Source organism: Phodopus roborovskii, unplaced genomic scaffold (assembly GCF_943737965.1).
Source record: "Phodopus roborovskii unplaced genomic scaffold, PHOROB, whole genome shotgun sequence".
NCBI classification, from domain to species: Eukaryota; Metazoa; Chordata; class Mammalia; order Rodentia; family Cricetidae; genus Phodopus; species Phodopus roborovskii.
In genome coordinates, this window is record NW_026126480.1 from 31880252 (window position 1) to 31904646 (window position 24395).

General features: G+C 38.7%; 1 protein-coding gene across 8 annotated transcripts in view; it reads left to right on the forward strand.

Moving 5' to 3' along the window:
• The window catches only part of Tnrc6a (trinucleotide repeat containing adaptor 6A), a 160352-nt gene that overhangs the window by 105005 nt on the left and 30952 nt on the right, over positions 1–24395 (forward strand). For all 8 annotated transcript variants that reach the window (XM_051192878.1, XM_051192876.1, XM_051192879.1 and 5 more), the window contains one exon: positions 17427–17810. In XM_051192878.1, the coding sequence (XP_051048835.1) occupies positions 17427–17810 (384 nt within the window). The remainder of the gene's footprint in view (positions 1–17426; positions 17811–24395) is intronic.

Genomic DNA, 24395 nt, shown 5'->3' on the forward strand with positions numbered 1-24395 from the left:
TTTTGTATTTTAAAGCAGTTAACCTCTGTGCATGGAAAACTGGCTGAAACATGAGTGAGTAAGAGTGCTAAGACAGTACATTTCTGGACAGAGGAGACAGGTAGGCAGAACAGGTAATAGGGATGGAACATTTGTCTCTGCATAGGGGTATTGGGATTGATAATATACAGGCCTAGAGACTTAGTGATCATGGAGAGGCAAGACCAGAGAGGGAAAAGAAAGAATAAAGCATAAATAGGTGAGATGCCAGGTATAATAGATAAGAGCTGCAGAGCTGCTCTGTAGTGGCACACACTTTTAATCCCAAAGACAGAGACGGGAGGATCTCTGAGATCCAGGGCTGCGTTGTCGAGATCCTATGGTCAGAAGAGGAGTTGAAAGAGTATGACTGAATTAGAGGTATCTCTCCTAAAACTGCATTTGCCTTCACTCCACTAGGCTGTGTGAGGATATAAAGTTGCCCTTTGTTGATTTTTGTTTTCTCTTTTCATAGTTAAACTCCTCTGCTCTTCTAGGGTTCTTTTAATCTAGCCTCTTATGCTCTAGCCAACCCATTTGCCCCAACCCATATTTTATATGGTTTTTAGAACATCTGCCTTTCCATGTTATTTTCTGTCTGCTTTTTGGTCCATGCTCTTCATTGTGCCTTGCTTCCAGTAGGTTGCTCCAGTTGCTTTTGGTGTCTCCCCATTTCCATTTTATCAGAAATTTATTACATCTGTAATTTTGGACACTTGATTATATTTTGTCTTAGATTGTTGATTGCTCCACAGATATTTCTTCAATGTGATCTTTGAGTACCTACTGTTTATATGTCATTTCCAAATGTAAATCATCCTTTTACTTCCTTGCTTAAACTATCTTGTGGTTTTAGGTCTTCCACAAGTCTAAGAATAAGAATGTTAAGCTGACTATAGGAGAATCTGTTAAGATGCAGTATGCTGTTTGCTATTACTTCACTTCATCCTTGCTTTACTGGCAGCTCTCTTCATAACTGGTCACAATTTATTCATAAATGTATTTTATGTATTTATTGTATATATGTCTGTGATGATAGAAGTTTATAGTAGGTAGAGATTATGAGTTAGAGAATGCGACAGTCAGGTTTGGCCTATGTTGAGTTGTTCTGATACACAAAGTGAAGTAAACACTTGTTGAGTAAACCATATGGTTTATCTATCTACCTTCCTTCTGTTTGAGGGCAAGGGCCTTTACCTCCTGAGCTGTCTTCCAGCCTCCAACTTTGCACACTTTAATCCATTCAGGCTCATCTCTATCACTAGCGATAAGTAATCGGTTCTGCGGGACTTGGGGTTTCATTTTGTTTTGACAGCATTGGGGATTGTGCCAAGGGTACATATGGTAAGCAAGCATTTAAGCACCTGGCTAGAGCTAAAATCTCTCTCTCTCTCTCTCTCTCTCTCTCTCTCTCTCTCTCTCTCTCTCTCTCTCTCTCTTAATTTTACATTTAAGTGAGATTATGTAGTATTTTGGCTTCAGGTTACCTCTGTCATTTTGAATGTCAAGAAACCCTTTTTTGATGCTGAAGAACATTCCATGGTGTTGGTTGGTATGTGTGTCCGTCTTTCTGTTTGTGTGTGCTCATACACGGGTGTATGCTACAGTTTCTTTATCTGCTGACACATTTATGTTTTGCCTCATCTTTGCTATAGTAAATAAGTCTGCAGTGGGCCTGGAATCAAGGTGCTCCCTTTATCTCTTTGTGGTATGTACTTGAAAAGGTACTGCTGTGTCATATGATGCAATTATGTTTTAATTTCTAAAATGGTATTAGTTCTTATTTCTCAATGACCAAATCTCATGCTGTACAAAGTTCAGGATCTTAAGTGGCTTCACAGAGCTTCAGAGCAGAAAGCAGACATCAGAAATCTATGGCTTCAAGCATGTGATACGGTGAGGATGACTGAGGCTGATAGGTATATGGAAGAAGCTGTTACTTGTTACTCATGCTCTGAGATACATAGCCATAGCTTGTTCTGTCACTCAGGTGGGAGATTAATCACTAGGAGAATTAGGGTGGTGGTGAGATTAGTCTGGTTTATTATTCAGTGTACCACTATGGTTCTTCTGCTTTGTGAGATGATTTGGAGGCCAATGTGTGCTGATGTTTGAAATGGAACAGAGATGATTGATGATGAAGGACTTCCTAATGGCAGATTGTTTTCCTTTCTGTGAGAGATGCTGTGAACTGTGTAACAGATAGGATTTGTAATTCTATGCTAACAAGATGGGGAAAAGATAGCTGCCTACTTTCATGGGAAATAGTTAAGAAAGCTTGGATTAATGTACACGGTAACCCCATTTTGTTTTAGAAACACACAATTACCAGTAAATGTTTAAATTGATGAAAATGAAAGAGTGTGTTTCAGTTGTGTGTGGTGATTCTGAAAAGGAAACAGGAGGTAGGAGGAAGTAGTTTAGTAGTGAGCTATAATCAATAACTAGGTTCAGGAATTAAGGAGAAGAACCCATAGTTTTGGGGAGTGTGTGAGAGTATCCCAGAACTGTGTGTCCTGAGCTGAGAGTCTGAGATTCTACTAAAGCAACAATTAGGGCTTTCATTTCAAAATAAGCAACCAGGAAGGATTTCTCTTTTAAGCTTTCGGAGAAGAATTAAAATGAGTTAGGAGGAGTAGTGTATCAGTTAACACCCCCTCACAAGTCCTCCAAAAAGGCAACATACATGAAAACATTTCACCTGTGTTAATGTACACTTAAAGTTCTTTAATTCTAATAAAAGTATATCTAGGTCTCAGAGTGCATTCTGAACATGAGCCTTTGTTCTTCAGTGTCTTAAGGGAAATGTTGTTGGGATGGCTAAAAGCTGAAAACTTTGAGTCACTGTTAAAGACAGTATCTGGGAATGATTGTCACCTTTGCAGTCATTATTTCTGTGATTTTAGAAAAATTCCTTAACTTAAACACTCATAGGAGATAACCTAGGAGATAACCAAGCTCATGTCTGTGTTGTAGAATGAAAAGCTGCAGGACCTGGAGGCAGAGTATTGGATAGGCATGTGGGTAGAAAATTTGAGCTTTTAGAGAACAGAACTTTGATTGAGAAGCTACAACTAGGCCTCTATAAAATTGATCAAGAGAGGATGCCACAGAAAGTGGTTGGTTGCAATTGTGTAGTGGTTAAGGACTATGACAAGACCCCCCCCCCAAAAAAAAAAAATCTCAGGATATGATGTCATGGAAGAGCACTTCAATTACAAAAAATAGATGAATAAAAGTTTTGGCTCATTAAGGGGGGCAGGAGGGGGGGAGAGAGAGAACCTGGCTAGCTCAGTCTGTAGAGCATGAGACTCTTACTCTCAGGGTCATGGGTTTGACCATGTTGGGCACCATAATGTAAATGGAGTTCTTAATTAATCTAATTAATAAAGACATGAAGATAGGCAAAGGCAAATGCTGAGAGATCAGAGAGAAAGAGATGGTCAAAGCCACACCTTACCTCCCTAACATCTCAGCAGACCAGAGAGTGAATTCTTGTTTCTCCCTGCTTATATCTTGTTTCTGCCCAGCTACCTCACTTTTTGTTGTTCTGTCGTTCTGTCTGTCTGTCTGTACAGGTCTCTAGACCTCTATGGTTAGCTACTTGCAAGCTCCATTTTCTGACCTTCAGGCAGGCTTTATTTGTACAAGCAAGATATCACCACAGAATACAGATCTTGGCTTGTTTCCTTTTGTTTTCCCATTAATGTTAACTCATTGAGCCCACATTCACATCTTATTTTAACTGACATGAAATCATTTTTAAAGTGGTTAATCCATTATTAGCCATTCCCTTGTTGTTAGAGTTTGACTTTACTCTTAATTTCAAATTAAGATGAAAGTTGTACACTAAAAAGGACAATTGTTCTGAGATTGCAATGATTTAATCTTTTAGCTCTGCTATTTATTAGACGATTTTGCATGAGCAGCTTTCTCCTGTGTCTCTTAATCTGTAAAATGGGAATAATACCTCTGTGAATAATTTCTCAGCAGTATGGAATCATGATAAAAAAGTAACAGACATACATTGCCAGGCATCCATGTGAAATAGAGGAAATTTAAGTTCCCACCACTGTAGTTTTACAGTATTCTCGCAGTCTTTCACCTTTTTGAAATAACACACTAGGAGTTTCTGCAGTACTTCAGGACCTCCCCACCAATAGTGATTTGCTTTTTCCTTCCATTAAAGTAGAGCCCAATCCAGTCAAGGTGAATCACAGTGCATTGTGGGGGGTGGGTGGGAGGGCAGGCAGGTTGGAGAGATGGTTAGGTTAAAATTCTAACTGCTCTTGCAGAGGACTGCAGTTAATTTTCTAGCACCCATACTGCCTGCAACTCCAGCTCTAGGTGATCTGACATCTGGCCTCTGGGGACCTGCCCACAAACACACACAAAAAGTAAAAGAGTAAATCTTTAAGATTGGTAGGTTAATATTGGAATTTTCTTGCTTTTATATATATAATTATTTTTATTTTATATGCATTGGTATTTTGTTTGCATGTATGTCTGTTTGAGGGTTACAGAAAGTTTTGAACTGTCATATGGGTGCTGGGAATTGAACCCTGGTTCTCTGGAAGTGCAGTTAGTACTCATAACCCTGAGCCGTCTCTCCAGCCCCTTTATTTACTGTACTAATTTTAATAATGATTTGCACAGTTTTGTTTACCTGTTTAGCTTTGAATTTTTGTTAGCAAGTCACATGACCTAATTGCACATGCTTATTAGTTATTGTCTGATTGGTGCTTGTTGTATTCCTCATGTTACATGGCTTTCTAGTCTGGGATATGGGATTGTGGCTCCATGTATCAAGAACCAAGCCATGTCTGAAGTCATTCTGCAGTTCGGGGATACCTGATTAGGAATACCAGGCCTTGTGGACACACATACACAGAAAAGGAAAATATATACTCAGAGGAAAACACAAAATCAGATAGTTTCTATAATGTTAGCTTTGACTTTCAGTTCTAAGCTAAGTGGTTATGTTGAATGTTTTCTTAAATTAGGCCTCATTAAACTGAAACTGCATTCATCTTCTTATATTAGGGAAGGTGGGGTGAAAGATATAGGAGGAAAAAGAGCAGATCATTTTAACTTGCAATATATATATATATATATATATATATATATATATATATTTATTTATTTATTTATTTTAAAACCAGAACAATTTTATTTGGTTAAAGTACAACTTTTTAGATCTTATTTGGCTTATTTTTATGCTTAGATAACCTACTGTTAATCATTAGATCTGTTGATCTGTTAGAAAATTTTGTCTGTAGTCCTTAAGATTGTAGAAACTGAAGCATTCTGTAATGTTAACTGTTCACTGGGTATTTTCTCTTAACGTATTGTCACTTTATATTTGAGTCACAAACAAAGCTAGGTCACTGTAGGTATCACCCTATAGTGTTTTGTAGACGAGTTTTCCAGACTTGGGCATGTGGACCTTTGTGTTACCCTGTTTCTGAGTCATAGATTCTGATAAGAAGTAGGTCTGTGAGGCTGAGACTTCCTTTAATTAAATTAGTCCAAGCAGATTTGGAGACTGTTGGAACCTCCGAAGGACAGTCCAGCATTTCTCTTGTAGAGTGTGCTTCTAGGTGAAAAGTATGTCTTTGTCATCTCTTTTCTGAGTCTTACATATTTGGACAAGATTCATTGAACACTGTAAACAAGTTTCATGTGCAAAGAAACCCCTGTGGTTTAGAGTAGCCAGAACTAGCCCCTCATGCCCCACCCCTTTTTGAGACAGGGTTTCTCTGTCTCAACCTTGGCTGTCCCTGGAACTCATTCTGTAGACTAGAGTGGCCTGGAACTCACAGAGACCCTCCTGCCTCTGCCTCCTGAGTGCTGGCATTAAAGGTGTGAGCCACCACCGCCTGGTCAGAGCTAGCCTTTTAAAAGAGAAGTTTCCTCCTGTGTTTTTGGCTAACAAGACCACTCATGATCTAGATCCTGCATAGCTGTTGAGGAGGGAAATCTGCTGTGTAAAGGGTGGAGAGGGGAGGACTGGAGTAGGATGGTAGAGTCCGTTTAGGGAACAGAGCTGTTCTAAAATTTGTGAGATAAATTAAAACTAAGTGAACTCAATTTGCTACTTAATTTTGAACTGGCAGTTTATTGTATCTTGCTGTTTGGGGTTTTTCCTTAGGGAATATTCTCTCTGTTTTTATTCCTTCAGTTTTTTTTGGGACAGGGTTTTTTTCTGTAGCCATGGCTGTCCTGAAACTCACTCTATATACCAGGCTGGTCTTGAACTCAAGAGATCTACCTGTCTCTGCCTCCTGAGTGCTAGGATTTAAGGCCTACACCATTACTGCCCAGAGCCCCTAGGAACTTCTCAGCAGAAATGTAAAGATTGACTCATGCCTGCATAAAATATACAATTTAAAATATTTTTACACAGCCATTCAAGTCATATACTACTTAGAACTAGCAGGAGTTAGTTGATTGACAACCTAGACTATTTCCTAGACTAATTCCTAGCACCTTAAAACATTTTATCTTAAGGCTTTCCAGTTTAAAGATAGACTTTTTTGTTTTGTTTTTCATTCACCATTTCAGAACTGACTGGTTAGTGCAGAATATGGGCTTTTCATTATACTGGGAAAGCATCTGCAAGACAGTTTTGTTTATGCCAGTGTAGTGTAGTGTTTTTCATGCTTTTGGTAAATTTTATTTATAAACTCATTTGTATTGGTAAAAAACTATTTATTCTTCTTTATTGTTCAACTAGTTGGCTTTTCCTCTCTTACTGCCTAAAAAAAATGTGAGATGAAATTATATTGTACTTCTGAGGTAGTAACTGATCAAATGCTTTTCCTCTAGATCCTACTGAAAGCCACAGCATGGAAAAGTAATATAAGTTAGAACCCCTTTTTACTGAATACAATGTGCTGCTTGCATGTATGCCTGTATGCCAGAAGAGGGCACCAAATCTCATTATAGATGGTTGTGAGCCATCATGTGGTGGCTGGGAATTGAACTTAGGACCTCTGGAAGAACAGCTCTTAAGAATGTTCTTAACATCTGAGCCATCTCTCCAGCCTCCTAACACTAGAGAAGACCCCATGTGGTATTGTCTTGACAGCTAAATTTCAGATGTGCTATTTTGTTGCATGTTAACTTTTTCCTATCTATAATGATGTTATTTTGTGACCTTGCCCCGAGACAGTTTCATGTATCCCAGGATGGCCTTAAACTATGTGGCTGACCTTGAACTTTTTGCTTGTCATGCCTCCACTTCAGTGTTGGGATTACAGATGTGAGCCACCTACATCCAGTCCAGTTTATACTGTGCTATAATCAAACCCAAGGCTTTGTGTTTGTTAGACAATCACTCTGCTGAGCCCCTATTTTGTATGAAAAATTTAAAGAGTGTTTACCAATGTCCATGAAAAAATATCATTTGGACAATTCTATCTTAAGGTTTTTTTTTTAATTTCCAGTCATTTTATACATGTATACAATAAAATGTTCATGTCAGCTACCTCCCATTTTTCTCTAACCCCTTTCATGTCCATCCCAACATACATCTTAACTTCGTGGTTGGTTTGTTTTTTTGATAACTCAGTGTCCAATTAATATTGTTCATGTACAGTGGTCACATCCTCCAAAAAGAATAATTTTTCCTATCTCAGCAACTATTCAGTGCCAGTACCTCCTGTTAGGGGTGAAGTCTGGAGCTCTATCATCTAGTCCTTGTATGCTGGAATGGCTTGATTTTTATCAAGGTCTTGTTCTTGGTAGCCACATGTTGAGTTCTTAATTATAGTAGCCTTGCCCTGTCCAAGGACAGCAAGCACCATCCTCTGGTTCCTGAATTCTCTCCATCTCCTCTTCCATAATGTTTGCTGAGCCTTGATGATGGTGGTATTGATACAGATGTTTCATGTAGAGCTGAACACTCAGATTCTTGTTCTCAGTGCTGTGAGCAGTTATGCATCTGTGTTGACTGCTGATGCTTCAGAAAGAAGATTTTCTTGTTGAGAGCAGCTTGGCACTGGGAGTTGGACCTGCTTTAAGCATTTGGAGTTTAATTTAGTTATTTGATAGGTAGAAATTTATTTTACAATTATTAAATTTTTTTTATCTTGGAAACAGATTCTCTCACAGCCAGAGCTGGCCTTGTCCTCAAACTATGTAATTGATCTTGGCCTTAAAGCTCCTGGTTTGGGCTGGGCCTGCTATTGTAGGCCTTTAATCCCTACACTTGAGAGGCAGAGGCAGCTGCATTTCTGAAATATAAGCTGACCTGTTCTAAATGGCTAGTTTTAGACATAAGCCTGTCTCAAAACAGCCCCCACCTCCCTGTTCTTTCTGCTGTCACCTCCCAAGTGCTGGGAGCACAATTGTAGATCATCATGCTTGGCTTTTAGTATATGATTGCTGAAAGTTAGTTTCTAAACAAATAAATATCTTCATTGATACTGCTTCATTTGTTTGAGAAAGTAGACCTTTTGTCTTCATTTTTCTTCCTTCCTTTTTTTTTTTTTTTTTTTTTTTTTTAAAGATTTATTTATTTGTTATGTATAGTGTTCTATCTCCATGTATCCCTGCAGGCCAGAAGAGGGCATCAGGTCTCATTACAGATGGTTGTGAGCCATGTGCTAGGAATTGAACTCAGGACCTCTGTAAGACAGCTAGTGTTCTTAACCACTGAGCTCTCTTTCCAGCCCTGGCTCTTGTGTGATGATTATCCCCATACCCCTTGCTTCTTGAATGGTGGTGGTGATGTCACCATTACCCTGGAGAGTAACATTTTCTAAGGAAATTTCATGCTGAGTTAGTCAAAGAGCTATAGCTCAAGATTTTATTTTGCCCACATTGAGAATAGAGTCTGAAAATTCCTCTATATTTTGTAAATGTTTGCTACATTATTTTAATTTTTTTAGCTTGTAGTTTTTACTTGTTTGGACCCTCTAAATGTCAAAATGCAGGTATTTGATTTCTAGAAGGCTGCTTTTAATGTCACTCTGCTAAAGTGATAGAGTGCTGTTTTAAACCCTGCCATTGGTGCCGGTGTTTTAGAAGATCTATAACATAGCTGATAGGAAAGATGTTACAAAAGCCAAGCCATTGAAGCATGAAAAAGAATATAAGGGATTTGAGGTATATAGGAGGCTGGTTCCTATTATGGCTTGCATTAAAATACTAGGTGTAAAAATGAAGTTTATTATTTTCTGAAATTTGTTGATTAAAAATAATTAAGATTTTGAAAACAAAAAATGGCCAAAGTTTAAAAATAAATATTGCATATATTTAGAGCTGCATATTGTCTATGTTCTCAAATGTCACTTGAACATGGCAGTACTTTTTTTCAATCAGTAGTTTTAATTTTTAGATCAGTTTCAGACTCACAATGCCTGTCCATCCATCTGTCCATCCATCCATCCATCCATCCATCCATCCATCCATCCATCCATCCAGTCTTTCTGTCTTTTTGGAGATGGGGACTAACTAGCTTCCATGCATCTCACTATGTAAACCAGGCTGACCTTGAATACACAGAGATAGATGCACCTGCCTCTGTCTCCTGAGTGATGGGATTAAAGGTATGTGCCACAGCATGCATTTTTATACACAGCTAGAATGCTATTAAAGTACTATGGCTTAGCTGCAGCTGATAGCTTAATTGTATTACTGGGTCAATTAATTGTTTCACTAAGAAGAAAATTGATTTGGAAAATACTGGTTTGAATTCTTTAAGCAGCCTTTTTACTTTGTTTTTTAATTTCTCAGCCAATGATTTTGCTTGCCACCTTTAAATCATGAAGTAGATGTGTTGAGTCACTGTGTGATCAAAATATGCATTATTTTTACTTGTGAATGAAATACTTGTTATTAGTGTAGGTTTTTTTTTAGGCTAATTAGAGTATCTTTCTGTATTTTTCATGTTAATTACATTGAGCAGATGAACTTGTTTTCTACGCATAGGTGCTAGATTTCCTTATGACTGATTTGTTCAGCAAGCAAGTGAGCTTCATCATCTTTTTTGCTCTTGATCATCATGGGGTTTCAGTTCAGAGCTATTTCATGGTGCTCTGTGGGTCCAGCACCTCATTATGCTGGAAGTTCTGAATATGAGCAGTTGATAAACTTGATACTAGGGACCTGGTGTAAATTGAAGGAGGACTCAGTAACCAGCACATGCAGACTACATGTACTGTGGCGTCAGGATTTGTCTGAATGGTTGGAGAGTAAAGCTGTTGTTAGTCCTAGAATAGTTATAAGGCTGCTGTGAAGGGGATTGATGAATTGTGTTCTAGAGATCTTCAAGGAAGGTATCAGAAGAGATTGCATGAAAGACCATAGTACCTCATTTTGAGAACTGCTAGCATTTGGTGCAGTGGAAGAGAAGGGATTGTATTAGGGACATAATGGTACATGGATTTGGAGAAATGGTGGGGAAGATTCATGTCAATGAGTTAGATTAATTCTGAAAAGAATGTTTTATGATAGATATGACTTGAGGCAGATAGATAGATGATAGATTTGGATTGGTGTAAAATTATCTGGGACAGGATAAGACCAAGTGTAGGAAGTTTTTGCAGAGTAAATTGGTAAGTACCTCAATCACAGCAACATCACAGGGGACATGAAATTCATTTGCATCCTGTCAAGGAGGGGAGGTCTGTTAGACCTGTTTTGTTTTTTTAAATTAGATTTAGAGAGGTTGGGATAAACTAAGAAAGCTACTCCTGTTTGAGTAATCAGATCTACTAGAGCAAACAGCCTCTTACCACCTGCCTTTGGCTCAACTTGTTCTTGCCATTTCCTCTCTTCTCTCTCTCTCTCTCTCTCTCTCTCTCTCTCTCTCTCCCCTCTCCCCTCTCTCCTCTCTCCTCTCTCCTCTCTCCTCTCTCCTCTCTCTCTCCCTCGACAATTTTCTGACTATATGTATACCTGCAGGTCCAGAAGAGGACTCTAGATCTCATTACTGATGGTTGTGAGTCACCATGTGGTTGCTGGAAATTGAACTCAGTACCTCTGGAAGAGCAGCCAGTGCTCTTAACCTCTGAGCCATCTCTCCAGTCCCTTCTCCCCTTTTCTCTGATTCTTAAATCTTGTTTTTGCACCATATGATTTTCATTTTTTAACTCTTTGGGACTTCTTTTTTTCTGGCTGTGTGTTTAACCTTTAATCTGTATTTTTTAGTTCAGGCCATTTTGCATTCTAGAACTATATATTCAATTACATTGCATGCATGGGTTTTCTATAATGGTGGTGTTCAAAATAGAAGTGAGTATAAGAACCCTTAAAGGAGCCCTAACACCTTGAGATCTGTAGGATCAAAATTCTTTTTAAGATAAAAACTTTTTTGCTCTTTTCAGTCATAGTCTCTCATGACTGTATAATAAAGTTACCCAGAGGTTATGTAAGTGAAATATCACAGCAGATAGAAGCATATGGGAAAATCCACCTAACATTAGCCAAAGCCTTAGAAATTTTTGTACGAAAAATATTTAAGGGGGAAAAAAAGCCTGGGAGGGTGGCGTACACCTTTAATCCCAGCACTTGGGAGGCAGAGGCAGGTGGATCTCTATGAGTTGGATACCAGCTTGGACTATGAGAACTGGTTCCAGGACAACCTGCAAAGCCACAGAGAAACCCTGTCTTGGAAAAAACAAACAAAAAAACCAACACTTTTCAATGATTTTGTTTGGAAAACTAATTATCCCCCCCCCAAAGTTTATGAATGTTTAGATGTCGTACATATAAATGTAGCCAATATAAACACAACTTTTTGATGTTCTCAGTTTTTAATTGTATACAGGAGTGATTGTGAGTTTTTTGTTGTTGTTGTTGTCAATTTTATTTTATGTGTATGAGTGTTTAGCCTGTGTATATATGTGTACCATACTTACACGGTGCTGGAGGAGGCCAGAAAAAATGGTGTCAGATCCTTTGGAACAAGAGTTACAGACCTTGCAAGCCACCATGTGGGAAATGAACCCAGGCCTTCTGCTAGAGCAGCCAGTAATATTAATAGCTGAGCCATACCTTTTCAGTCCTTTTCTCCCACCCCACATTCTTGTGCCACACTCACTAGAATGAACATGTTTGGGGCCTTCATCAGTTTGTTTACCTTTGAAGTCATCTTGGCCTGATGTGGGTCTGGTTGGAAGCTTTTTTTTTTTAATGTTCTATTGTAGTAGGACCTTCAAACTATATTTTGTAGGGCAGGGACTGGAAAAGTATAGCTCATCACTCAAATACACTAACTACCTGATTCTGAAATTTTATTAGAGGTTGTCAGTTGACTTGTTGTCTACAGCTGCTTTTGTGTTGTACTGAGTTGAGTAGTGGTGTCAGTTTGTATGGTTCACAAAGCCTAAAACGTATACTGTCTTCCCTTTCCAAAAGTGTTGTGACTGCAGGTATGTGCTATCAATTCTGGCTGAGACCACTAATGTCTTGACTTATGTGGTAACGTTGTATTGTTATTCTATCTTTTACTGTGCTCTAGAGCCATAAAAACACAGAGAGATGCACATTTCTTAAAGTAGTATAAGGAGTACAAACAAGAAATACAGTAGTATAGATAAATGACCCAGTCCTAATGGATATGTACATAAGTTTTTGTTTATTCTATGCTAATTAGCTCATCTATTTACATTTTCTATTTCTTTGTCAGTATTAAACATTCCCTTCTCTAGATTTTCAACTAGCTGTAGGGTTGAGTATATTTTTTAATGTTATTTTTAAATGTAATGTTATTTTTGAAATAGGGTCTTGTGAGGCCCAGGCTGGCCTCAGACTTGCTATGTAGCCAAGGATGATCTTGAATTTTTTTATCCTCCTGTTGAGAATCAAGCCCAGGGTAGCTTTATGCATTCTAGGAAAGTGCTCTGGCAATTGAACCAAATAACCTGTGGTGATATTGTGCAACAGTGCCTTGCCCCTGAGAGTGATTTTTAGAAAAACAATTCTTTCTTTTGTTTCCATTTCCATTAAAAAATGTGTTAACTCGTTGTTTGTTTTATTTTAATATAAACAAGCCTTGTCGATTTGATTTATAATCACTGATATCTGGGCCTAGTAAGATGGCTCAGTAGATAAAGATGCTTGCTGCTGAGTCCAGCAACCTGAGTTTGATTCCTGGAACACACATGATGGAAGGAGAGAACTGATTGCCACAACTTGTCCTCTGACTGTTGTAACAAATAAACAATCTCACATACACAAATAAATGCAACTTTAAATTTTAAAAAATTGGTTTTTGTTAGTATTTTTATTGATTTACTCTTTTTGTCACCTTATTTTACATGCCCTTCCTCAGTTGTATATTTTGTCTTGATTGTTGGAGATAATTAGGCTATGAATTTATCTTTGAGCACTGGCTTAGCTGAACCTCAACATATTCTATTTAGTGCTTTATTAATCTCCTAATCTGGAAATTTTGGTATTTAAGGAAGTTTTATTTACTAGTTTTGTCATTTATAATGACATTGTTTTATGACACAGAAAATTTGCTTGTTACTTATACTGTTTGTTTTTAGTGCTGCGTGATAATGCATGAATTAAGTTTTAATAGCTATTTAATGGGTGTTATCTTTGGTTTGTTTTTGTTATCTTTTCTTTTTGGAGGCAGGGTTTCTCTGTATTGCTTTGGAGACTGTCCTGGAATCCCAGTCTGTAGACCAGTCTGGCCTCGAATTCACAGAGATCCGCCTGCTTCTGCCTCCCGAGTGCTGGGATTAAAGGCAGGTGCCACCAACGCCCATCTTAATGGGTGTTATCTTAAAGCTATTACCACTGTCAACTTTTTTTTAGTATTTTTTTTTCATTTGGTGTATATTTTGATATTGTGAAGTTTGATTTCTGAAAATCTTTAGCTTTGCATAATTTTCTTTTATTAATATGAAATATCTTTCATCCATTATGTTTGTCATTTTTTAATGTAATACTAATACTGATTTATTTACATTTTCTTAGGATTTCTTGACAGTATATATATAATCTATACCTTTTTTCTTTCAATTTTTCTCCATTGTATTAGGTGTAGTTTTCACAGCATACTTTGTCTTATTTAACACCTTTATATTTATGGTGATTATACATATTTAGGGGGCTTGTTCTTCATATCTTATGCATTTTATGTTAATCACAATTTTGAAAATTTTGTTCCATCTTTGTGTCTTTTGGACAGATGAAATTTCAGTTTGCTTTTTTTCCCCTTCTGTCTAACAGTTTGGGTGCTTACTGACATAAGTATTTAAGTATGTGTGTACAACATCCAGAATGTTGTACATCATCCAGTGTTGACAACCTGCTAACCCATCAAGTCTATATCCTTTCAAATTTATTTAATAGTTGTAATTTTCTTTTGAGATTTTCAATTTTTTAAATTTAATATGTATGGCATATCTGTACACCAGAGGCATGTAAGATGCCTACAGGGGCCAGAAGAGGCACCCTATTTTCTAGGTGGTACAGACAATTGTGAGCTGTCATGTGAATGCTAGGAATTGAACCGGATCATCTGTAAGAGCAACCAGTGCTCATAACCCATGAGCCTTCTCTCCAGCCTGGTGTCTTTTCTGGTGTTTAATGATGTTTTAAACTAAGAAGGTAGAATATGCCGTCTCAGGACTTTTTCAGCTAGTCTTTCCTACTGATTCAAAGTATGGCATTTATTTGAGTGAGATAGTATGTATAGTATAGATACTGCTCTGAATGCCTGGTTACTTTTTACTAGAGTTCTCACACTTGTCTGTGGTGGTTACTCAGAATATTTGCATGTTAAGTTACCATCTGATTACTTGTTGTGTTTTACATAAACCACACCTTGTTTAGATTATTGTCACAGTGTATTTGTGTATGATTGTGGGTGTGCATCTGTGTAAGAGGTGTATATGGGGCACACACAGCAGGAACCTGGAGACAGGAGCTGATGCAGACGTGCCATGGAGGTGAGCTGCTTATTGGCTTGCTCCTCATGGCTTACTCAGCCTGCATAAAACCCAGGACTACCAGCCCAGGGTTAGTCCCACCTACAATGGGCTGGACCCTCCCCATCAATCACTAATTAAGAAAATGTTCCCAAAGGTTGCCTAAAGCCTAATCTTATGGAGGAGGAATTTTCTCAATGAGGCTCCCTCTTTGGTGACTCTAGCTTGTGCCAAGCTGACACACACTAAATAAATAAATTAATAATAATATAGGATGAAAGTTCCAAACAATAGATAGAATATTTGTTAGTTTTTCACTGTAATTTTTCAGACTGCAGTTTGATGCAATACTGTAAAAAATAAAATAACCTTGGAAAGAAAGGAGGCCATGGTTATATATTAGAAAATACTAATGTGAGAGATAATTAATTAAACTCGGGAAGTCTTTACAAAAGATTAGTTTGGATTGTTGAGTGAAAGGCAGCCCTGGAACTGATGGTGTAGGAGGAAGCTGGGCTGAAAACTCTTATCAGCACAGTGATGACTAAAGCTCAGTGACAGTATCATTACAGTAGAAACCCAGCAACAGTAGCATCTTTTTATTGACTGGTTACAGTTTGCTGTGTGATCAACTAAGGCTGTCCTGCTTTATAGAAGAGAAACAAGGGTGTCTTACTGTTGCACTAGAGAGCTTGAGCCTATATACCAGAAATCCCCTAAGTGTCCTCCCCAGTATGAGAATTTTATTTTGTTCTGTAGTGGGATTGAACTATTGCAGGTGTATAGAATGGTGTGCCAGCTGTGCAATCGTTGGCACCATGACCACAGCAACTCTTATAAAGGAAAATGTTTCATTTTGGTGACTGGCTTACAGTTTCAGAGGTTTAATCCATTGTCATCATGGTGGGATATGACTTCGTGTAGGCAGACATGTGCTGAAGAAGTAGCTGAGCCTTCTACATCTTGACCAGCAGGCAACAGGAAGTGGTCTGCTTCACTATGCGCGGCTTTAGCATATATGAAACATCAAAGCCATCCTCCATAGTGACACATTTCCTGTAACGTACTCCATATATACTCCAATAAGGCCACACCTCTTACTAGTGCCACTTCCTTTGGGGGCCACTTTCTTTCAACTAACACACTAGCCATTAAAGAACACCCAGTACTTAAACAGGTATATGTCCTCTGCTTAGTAATGACTAAAGCCTTTGATACTGGGATGTCTTACAGAGGAGACAAAAGGTTCATTGGGGCTGGAATTGAAGCGTAAGCCCAGACACTGTGCCAATTGTGGTTTCAGAGATGAGGTCTATTTTTGCAGTTTGAAGGTACTTCCATCAGTTTATTTACAGAGATTTGTGCGTCAGATTCACATATCAGTTTCCAGTTACTCATACACCAGACAAGTATTTTCTTAGATTTTCTAAGGTGCTGTCCAAGTTATTCTCCACTCTTGATAATTGCATTTGCTTTCTATTCTGAGCTGGTCCTTTGCTTAGATTTATATTCACCAGTGGAAAATTGACAACATTGCCCCTTTGTGTGGAAAAGAAGGCTTTTCCACCTGAGTCTTCTAAATACTTAAAGTAGGGACCAAGCCCAACATGCTTGTATCCACTTGTAACCTTACACTTAGGAGGATGAGGCAGGAAGGAGTTCAAGTTTCAGGCCAGCCAGGTTACACAGTAAATTCATGTTTCAGATAATAGAGTAGAAACCAAACAGAGAGGTGCTAGAGATATGGCTTAGTGGTTAAGAACACTGGCTGTTCCTCTGGAGGACTTGAGCTAGATTCTCAGCACCCAGGTGGAGCTCATCTGGACTCACCTGTAACTCCAGTCCTAGGGACTCTGATGACTGTGGCCTCCACTGGCACTGTATACATGTCTTACACAGATATACATGCAGGCAGAACACCCATACATATAAAAATACATATTTTTTAAAGATAATATTAAAACAGAAGAACAAGAATAGTTAGAGAATTGAAGATTCCTTCAGACAGTAGTTCTCAACCCTTCCTAAGGCTGTGACCCTTTAATACAGTTCCTCATGTTGTGGTAATTCCCCCAACCATAAAATTACTTTTATTGCTACTTTATAATTAACTTTGCTACTGTTATGAGTCATAATGTAAATATCTAAAATGACCCATGGGTTGAGAGCCACTGTTTTAGGGCATCCAGGCATATTTTGCCCCACTCGTTTTTTTGGTCCATAGTTAAGTAGCAAATGTTTAGTCTCTGGCCAGAGTGTAACATAATAAAGAGACATGGAGCATGAGTGTCATTCTGGTCAAGAAGGTCCACCCTTGTGGACACTTGAGTAGTTTGTCAGAAGTAAAGTTTGACTCCAGGCAGTGGTATCTCTTCAGGAACTTGAATCTCTGAATGAGGATGTTGTGATGCTTAAAGCTTCTGTCCAGGTTGTTTTCATAGTGCCTTTGAGTTTGAAGTTAAGGTATACTTCACTGGCTAATCCTTTCCGCCTCTGTTCTTTTGTTGGAATCAGTGCCAGAACAGATAAAGCCCAGTGTAAGCCAGCCTCAGCCTGCCAACTCTGATAACGGCACTTCCACAGCAACCAGCACTAATAATAATGCCAAGCGAGCTACAGCCAGCAATCAGCAGCCGCCGCCGCCGCAGCAACAGCAGCAGCAGCAGCAGGAGCAGCAACAGCAGCCACAGGCCTTGCCTCGGTATCCTCGTGAAGTACCTCCACGATTTCGCCACCAGGAACACAAACAGCTTCTAAAGAGGGGTCAGCATTTTCCTGTCATAGCAGCAAACCTGGGATCTGCTGTTAAGGTGTTAAACAGCCAATCAGAAAGCAGTGCTGTGACAAATCAACAGCCACAAAATAACGGAGAGGTGCAGAACAGCAAAAACCAGTCAGGTGAGAAAAGACATTTCTTACAGGACTCATTTAGCAGTGTAGTAACGTGGTTTTTTTTTTTTTTTTTTTTTTTTTTTTTTGTTTGTTTGTTTGTTTGTTTTTGTTTTTTGTTTGTTTTTTTGTGATATACTTTGTGTTACAAGACCTCAAGAGCTGGGCTTTAAGAATGCTTAATAGGGAGCTTGAGTGGAGAATCTTTTACTTTCAGTTACATACTCATTTAGAAAGTGAATGTTGTAATTGCTTTTATCTTCTGTCAGGTCCCATATTTAATGTTTGTAGTTAGAATTGAGCCCTCCCCACTCCCTGTGTTATGCAGCTGTGTAATTTACCCTTTAGCAATCCTTCACAAGGTTCTATCTTTTTATCTCTGACCACCTCTGATAACTACTCACCTGCTACCTGGATGCTCTTTTATGTATACCAAGCACTACCTTGTGTATTAAGATATATTATAGCACATTTTGGACTCAAGTTCTGTCTGACTCCAGAGTTATGCTCATAACCAGTATAGTGCTTCTCTCTGGCAATATACTGGGTGTGATAGGAAAGGAAAAGGAAGACATGCCTAATCCAGGTCTCTAGAGCAACACATTATTAGAAGGACACATATTGTCATCCTGATTAATTAAGACTTACTTCCTGTGTCCCCAAACTACTTATTACCTGTGTCAGATTGATCAAGAAACTTAAGTATTCATGGGATCTTCTTTTGGGTTATTTTATTTTGAGCCAGATTCTCACCTTGGAACTCTAGTTGGCTTTGGACTCTGAGAAATTCACCTGCCTCTGCCTCACAAGTGCTGGGAATAAAGATGTGTGCCTCCATATGTATCAGGGATTTTATTTCCTAATCAATAGTATAGACACCAATACCCAACTTTATAAAGGTGCTTGGAAGTCTGTATTGCGTATGAGACATTAAGGTAGTCAGCTCAGTATCTAATGTTTAAATGCTGAATAAATTATTTTATTCCGATGTCTTGGGGTTTCTATTGCTGCAACAAAACACCATGACTAAAGGGTAAACTGGGGAGTGACGGGTTTATTTGGTTTATACTTCATATTACTGTTTATCATTGAGAGAAATCAGTACAGAAACTGAGACAGGGCAGGAACCTGGAGGCAGGAGCTGACCCAGAAGAGGCCATGGAAGGGTGCTGCTTACTGACTTGCTCTCCATGGTTTACTCATTATAGAACCCAGGACCACTAACCCTGGGATAGTACCACCCATAATGACCTGGACCCTCCCATATCAATCATTAATTTAAAAAATGCCTAGCCACTATGGTGTTAACATGCCTTTAATCCCAGAACTTAAGAGGCAGTCGGAACTCTATGAGTTTGAGGCCAGTCTGGTCTACAAAGTAAGTTCTAGGCCAGCCAGCACTGTTACACAGAGAGGCATTGTCTCAAAAAAAAAAAAAAAAAAAAAAAAAAAAAAAAAAAAGTGGGGGGTGGGGGAGAAAGAAAGAAAATGCCTTGCGGCCAGATTTTATAGAGGCATTTTCTCAACTGAAGTTTCCTCCTTTCAGATAACTCTTGCTTATTTCAAGTTGAAATAAGACTGACCCTAACATTTATAGAAAGTTCTACTCTTTCAAAAACAGTATAACATTGTATATAGGCCTGGTTGTAGGTAATTAAGTTGAATTTCATTTGGGAAGCCAGGTTAGAAGAAAATGTTATATTCGTTATCGGCATGAGTAATCTGTTACTAAAATCTTAGGAGAGTATTCCTTATCCTAAAAATTCCTGAGTGCCTACTATGAACCAGACATATTTAGAAAAGTTTAAGTACGCCTCTTCCATTTGGAAAAGAAAAGGACAAAGTTAGTTTTCAATGGAGACAACAGTAGTATAAAAGTCGTCCATCTCAAAAAATATGTGTGGGACTGGAAAGATGGTTCACTCAGTAAAGGGCTTACTGTGCAAGCATGAGGACCAAGTTCAGATTCTTAGCAACCCTATTTAAAAAAAAAAAAAAAAAAAAGGCAAATAGAGTGATACATTGTAATCACAGCACAGGGAAGACAGAGTAAGGAAGGATCCTTGGGACATACTGCCACATCAATCAAGCCAAATTGGTACTATCTGGGTTCTGTGACAGACCTTGTCTGAAAAAGTAAGATTGGAGACACCAGCATCGGCCTCTGTCCTCCACATACATGCACACATTCCAACACATGCCCAGTCATGTACACATATACAAAGTGAATATAGGTCAAAAGAATCAAGTTTTATAGATGCTCATTCTGATGAGAAGTTATCATGTTTGAGTATAGGAAAAAACCTCCAAAGAAAGTGATGAAGAAGACACCACCCCCCACCCCCACCGCCTGCCTGTTTTGAGAAAGGTTTGGCAAGCAGGGCACCACAATTATTTCGAAGCATTAAATCCCAAAGCTTTTAGGGAATGCTCACTATGAAACTGAAACACTCCAAAGAATAAGCTTGGCACTGATGTCTTTAAATGTTTATTTCAGACTTTTAAAAATACATGTTTATGTATGCTCATACATGAATATATATGTACTATGTGTGTGCAGGAACCCACAGAGGCCAGAAGAAGGTATCTTATCTCTTGAAACTGGAGATCCAGGCAGCTATGAGCCCCATATAGATGCTAGGAACTGAGTCTGGATCACCTGCAAGAGCAGTAAGTGCTCTTAACCACTCAGCCAGCTTTCTAGCCCTGGTACCTTTTGACTTTAAAAGGTATTTGTGAATCTCCTCTTGCAAACACATTTACATTAGTGTATCTGTGTGTTCTGTTTGTAATAGTAGCTGAAACTTTAGCTGTAAAACAGACGATGGGAAGTCAGTGAGCCAGAAAAGGGCTCCTTATAGGAATCAGATCCTACAGCACTAATGACAATGGTATGACAATCTCAGGACTCTTCTTCACAGGGCATGTGTTATGACTGTGCACTAATGAGGGGACTTATTTCCCTTTTACACATGAGGTAGTACCATATTTGTTTTACACATTGGGAAACAGCCAGCTGCTTAGTGATGACAGTGTATTCAATAGCATAAGTAGTATGGTCATTCACTCAGAGGCACTCTTAACTGTGTAGATGACTACCGTCAGAGCTTTAGAGAATTGTCTGTCTTTAGCCTTTTTAGGTTAGAGAATAGATTTGGCATGATGTAATACATGGAAATTCAATTATAAAAAAGAACAGGAAGGGAGGAAATATTTCAAATACAGGAAAGTTGATGAAGAATAATTTAAGAATGTTCTGAACAGGAGGAGGGGAGAGGGAGTTAGGAGAAAGAGAAGGGGAGAAGAGATGGGAGGAAGACATGAGGAAAAAGGAAGATTGAGTTGGGGGAATAGAAGAGAGCAAGAAAAGAGATACCTTAATAGAGGGAGCCATTATAGGTCTAAAGGGAAATCTGGCGCTAGAGAAATGTCCAGAGACCTACAAGGATGACCCCAACTAACAATCTAAGCAATAGTGGAGAGGCTACTTTAAATGCCATTCCCCAATAATGAGATTGATCACTACCTTATATGCCATCCTAGAGCCTTCATCCAGTAACTAACGGAAGCAGAAGCAGGGACCCACAGCTGAGCACTGAGCCAAACTCCTGGAATCCAGTTGCAGACAGGGAGAAAAGTAAGCCTCTTGCTTACTAACCAGAGCCATTGATAACATGATGTCAGATGTAGACTATTAAAAATAGTGAAATGTGGGTTCTGGTTTTTTTGTTTGTTTGTTTGTTTGTTTTCAAAAGTTTCTTGTAGTGGTTGGTTATGGTTGTTTTTTTTCCCCCCAATCACTTCTTTCTTAAAGGTTCTTTTGGTCCTTTGCCTCTGCGTCATTGTCTATCTCTTCTTTTCTTGTACCCTCTGCGCCTCTTGTGTATTTAGCAGTTTCTTTGACCAGTTCTCAAGTTTTACTATTTCCATGGCTTTGTTTCTGTTTCTTCATGTTTCAGGGCTCGTGTCGGAATCTTTAGCTAATATTAGGTTCCTTTAAACTCAATATGTCCAAACTTGATCTCATACCTCTTCATTCTTGATGCCTATGTGCTCTAAAAATTGGCTGTTCAGTAAAGAACCCATCAAGAGTCATTGAATCATTCTTGAATTCTCACCTTTGTAAGTCATGACTCATTGGTTTACCAGGCTGTGCTCATTTTGAACTTCCAGATTTCTGTTTCTTTTCTCTTTTTAGTGTCAGTAGCCTAATGAAAGTATTCAATATCTGGTCAAGAGCAACATGCTTACAAATGCGTTCAGTAGCTTTTTCTGTAACTCCTGGTTAACGTGTTGTCTGTCACTGATTTCAAGACACATCAGCAGAATTGAATAGTTATCATAGATCATCTTGCCTATGAAGATATTTGTTAAGTTTGCTAATCCTAGACCAAAAGCACAGAAGTAGGTTCTCTAACATTGCTTACTGAATCATGATCAGCCTTGAGTATTAGTTACTCCTGAAGCTTTCTTCTAGTGTTTAAGGTATAAAGAACATTGAATTTTTGAAAGAAAAAAAAAAGATTGCATTTCCTTCAGCTTCGTTTCTTCTGAGTGTTGCTTCTTTCATCAGTCGTTTAACTTGGTGTCACTTGTTGTGATTCTGCCCTGCAGACCCTTTTTGCATAGGTATCCTCAATGTGCTGTTTCATTCTTATAGGTGAGGGCCAGCTAGCCCACTCTTCTAGAACTGTTTCTGAATGGGATGCTGATGGCATTTTGTTTGTTTGTTTGTTTTGTGTTTTCAAGACAGAGTTTCTCTGTGTAGTCTTGGCTATCTTAAAACTCACTCTGTAGATCAGGCTGGCCTCTAAGTCAGAGATCTGCCTGATTCTGTCTTCCAAGTGCTGGGATTAAAGGTGTGCTCTACCATGCCCACCCAGTGCTGATGGTAATTTGGATTCACTTCTTAGTGACATGCAGCACCACATTGTATAAAAATTTGTGTTTTACATTTACTTAGTGATGCCCCTTTTCTTCCTGTAACACAGAGGTTTATGGTCTCAATGTTCCTCGGGGGAAAGTCATGGACATGTACTTAGAAGCCTGAATGTTTGTCCTCCACATTGCATAGATAACAGGCTTTAGCTTTCCTGTTCTGCTGGACTTTCATGTCTGATCAGTGTCTGGCTCTGATTCCCGAGTTGCCATTTCCTTTTCCCACAATTTCCCTCTCTACACTGTAGCATCTTGATGATCAAAAATACCTTGAGTGTCATCTGTAAAAACCCACTTTAAAAACAATTTCTCTATTAGGATTTATTGAAGGTATCAAGTATATTATAGTTTTAAAATGGAGTTTTAGGTCATAATTAATGAAGTACTTCTTTCTATTTTCCTAACCTAAGTAAGAAAACATTACAACAACAGCAAGCCATTAGATCACCATGAACATCTCCAAGAGAAGTCAAGACCAGAATTAGAGAACACTTTTGATAGCATTAAAGATGATGGCCCCTTTGCAGGTGTCAGCCTGTTGCTGCTATTTTTCATGCTTTATAAGAGATAATCAAATCAGTTATATTATGGTTTTATGGTTTCTTTCTTTTTTGGTGTGGAGTGGGGTAGGAGGTTTAGCAGAGGCTCACTTTGTGACCCAGTCTGGCCTGGAACTCCATTGCTCCTACCTTCTGAGTGCTAGGATCACAGCTGCAGCATTACTATTGTTGGCTTCTTTTCTTTTGAGATGGGGGTCTCACTATGTACATCGAGTTGTCTGGCTGTCCTGAAATTCACTCTGTAGACCAGGCTGCCCTTGAACTCACAAGATCTGCCTGCCTCTGCTTCCCTAGTGCTAGGATTATAGGCATGTGCCACCACTACCTGGCCCTTTTCTTTTTTGAATAAAAAATTCTATTTACCAGCATCTTGTTTTCCTCCTTACTCTTAAAACTTTAATTATTTGGTAGTTTTGATTTATTATCTCATTTAAAAACCATTTTCCAAGCCGGGCATTGGTGACACACACCTTTAGTCCCAGCACTCGGGAGGCAGAGGCAGGCAGATCTCTGTGAGTTCAAGGCTAGCCTGGTCTACAGAGCTAGTTCCAGGGCAGACTCCAAAGCAATACAGAGAAACCCTCTCTTGAAAAACCAAAAAATAAACAAACAAATAAATAAATAAATTCCAAGTGCTGAATATTCCCTTTCTCTTAGAAATTTAAAATGTTGACCATTGCTCTATCTTTGACATGTACTTGATCTGTTCCTAAGTTGACTTCAGTTTTAGCTATACTGCTTATACAGTCCCTCAGTACACTGCTGTTATCTGTTGTGTGATCCTGCAGGCTCCCTCTGTTTGAGACCGGGGCAGTTCTTGTACCTGTTACACAAGCATGTCTAAGTCACTTGAGTTTCCGTAGCAAGTCCCTCCACCCCCCCCCCCAACATGGGCTGCAGTAAAGGCTAGTTGTATAGGACTTGTTTTATAAGTGATTTTATGACTTTTGAAGATCAAGATCTTTCCCCCCCCCCATTCAGACAGACACAAGAGATTCTTGGTATATAGGAAAATAATTTTTTCTTGGTAAGTTTTCTTATTGACAGGATCTGTTGTATAGCTCAGTCTGGCCTCTAGCTAATTTTGTAGCTGAGA